The sequence below is a fragment of the Tenrec ecaudatus genome, chromosome 10, assembly GCF_050624435.1.
Source record: "Tenrec ecaudatus isolate mTenEca1 chromosome 10, mTenEca1.hap1, whole genome shotgun sequence".
Lineage (NCBI taxonomy): Eukaryota > Metazoa > Chordata > Mammalia > Afrosoricida > Tenrecidae > Tenrec > Tenrec ecaudatus.
Genome location: NC_134539.1, coordinates 111454792 through 111456185, shown reverse-complemented (window position 1 = coordinate 111456185; position 1394 = coordinate 111454792). Strand labels below are relative to the sequence as shown.

The 1394-nt window shown below is 66.6% G+C and overlaps 1 protein-coding gene across 1 annotated transcript; it reads right to left on the bottom strand.

The window, feature by feature from the left end:
• Nucleotides 1–413: 413 nt before the first annotated feature.
• Nucleotides 414–1115, bottom strand: BHLHA9 (basic helix-loop-helix family member a9). The gene has a single exon (XM_075559235.1). The coding sequence runs from the start codon at nucleotides 1113–1115 to the stop codon at nucleotides 414–416; it is 702 nt and encodes a 233-aa protein (XP_075415350.1).
• Nucleotides 1116–1394: the final 279 nt, after the last annotated feature.

Sequence of the window (1394 nt, the reverse complement as noted above, 5' to 3'; positions counted from 1 at the left end):
TTCCTGTTTATTTGTCTGCTTCTGATTGCATCTCCCAGATCGCAAACTAGGGGCACCAGTACAGGCCAGGAGGAGGAGACCCCCACCAAGTGCCTGCACACACACACACACACACACACACACACACACACCCCACACACAGTGTCCTGTCCCAAAGTCCCCATCCTCCTAAAAAGCTGCATGAGAAACAGGAAGGCAAAGGTTGCTATCGAAGGAGGGTCAGCCAAGATCTTGCTCCATTCGCCCTTCTGCGAAGCGAGGGGTGCGGGCCCGGCTCCCAAGGTTCAGCACAACCACGAGCGCGGACACCTCCGTGTTCTCTGGGTCCTGTCCAGTTTTCTTCTTGCCAGGGCCTTGATGCCATCATCCTGCCAGTCGCTCCTCCGAGCACACCGGTGCGCTCTGTGACCCGCTCAGGAGTGCTCATAGCTCAGTCCAGGGCCAGCTCGCAGGTAGCCTCGCGGCCAGGGAAGTGAACCGGAAGAGGCCACCCCAGGACATCGGTACCAGCTTCCCCCGGAGGCTGGCGCCAAAGCTGGCCCTTGAGCCATCGCCCTCTGCCTTCCCAGTGCCGTGTGCGGGTGCCCGCACGCCAAGGGGCAGGCGGCGTCCCAGCGGGCGAGGCTGGGCGCAACCGGCGGCGGGGCGGGCCGCGGCGGGCTGGAGCCGGAGTCGGCGTCCCCGTAGTCCCCGGCGGCGCGCGCCGTCTGCCCTTGGCACTCCCGGTGCCCACAGGACCAGCGGGGCGCGGGGCTGGCGCGCAGGACCAGGGAGAGCGCCGCGATGCGGTGGATGGCCCGGCGCAGCGTGGCGATCTTGGAGAGCCGCTTGCCGCCCAGGTCGTGGCGCAGCGCGCGGCGGAGCGCGTTGAAGGCCTCGTTGTAGTCCAAGATGCGTTTGCGCTCCCGCACATTGGCCGCCATGCGCCGCGCCTTGGACCGCACGGGCCGCGCGCGCTTCCGGCCGGCCGCCTCCTCCGCCTCGCCCAGGCTGCGGTGGCCGCCGTTCTCCCTCAGCACCCCAAAATCCCTTCCGACCTCCAGCAAAGAGCCCTCCACGGAGCCCTCGGTCTCCTTCAGGCCCCTGAGGCCTGATCCTGGCCCGCCTCGGAGCATGGCCTTCTCCCGGGCCTCGGCTCCGGCTCCCAAGCTGACAGTCCACCTTCTGAGTGTTGGCTTCTGTGGGCTGGACACTCCCCCCCAACAAGCCCTCTCTGGCCAGGCTTTATGACACCACGTGGCTCCCCGCCCTCCCCTTCTATCCATCTCCCTCCTGCTTTATTACCTGCCCCCAGGTAGGTTGGGGAGGGAGGAACCAGAGGAAGGAAGGAAGCATGCAGGTTCTTGTACCAGGGGACCAGAAGGGCAGCCCAGCCATGCCCTGGGCAGTGCTCC

Coding starts and splice junctions, on each gene's coding strand:
- BHLHA9 (XM_075559235.1), bottom strand. CDS start 1,115: ATGCTCCGAGGCGGGCCAGGATCAGGCCTCAGGGGCCTGAAGGAGACC.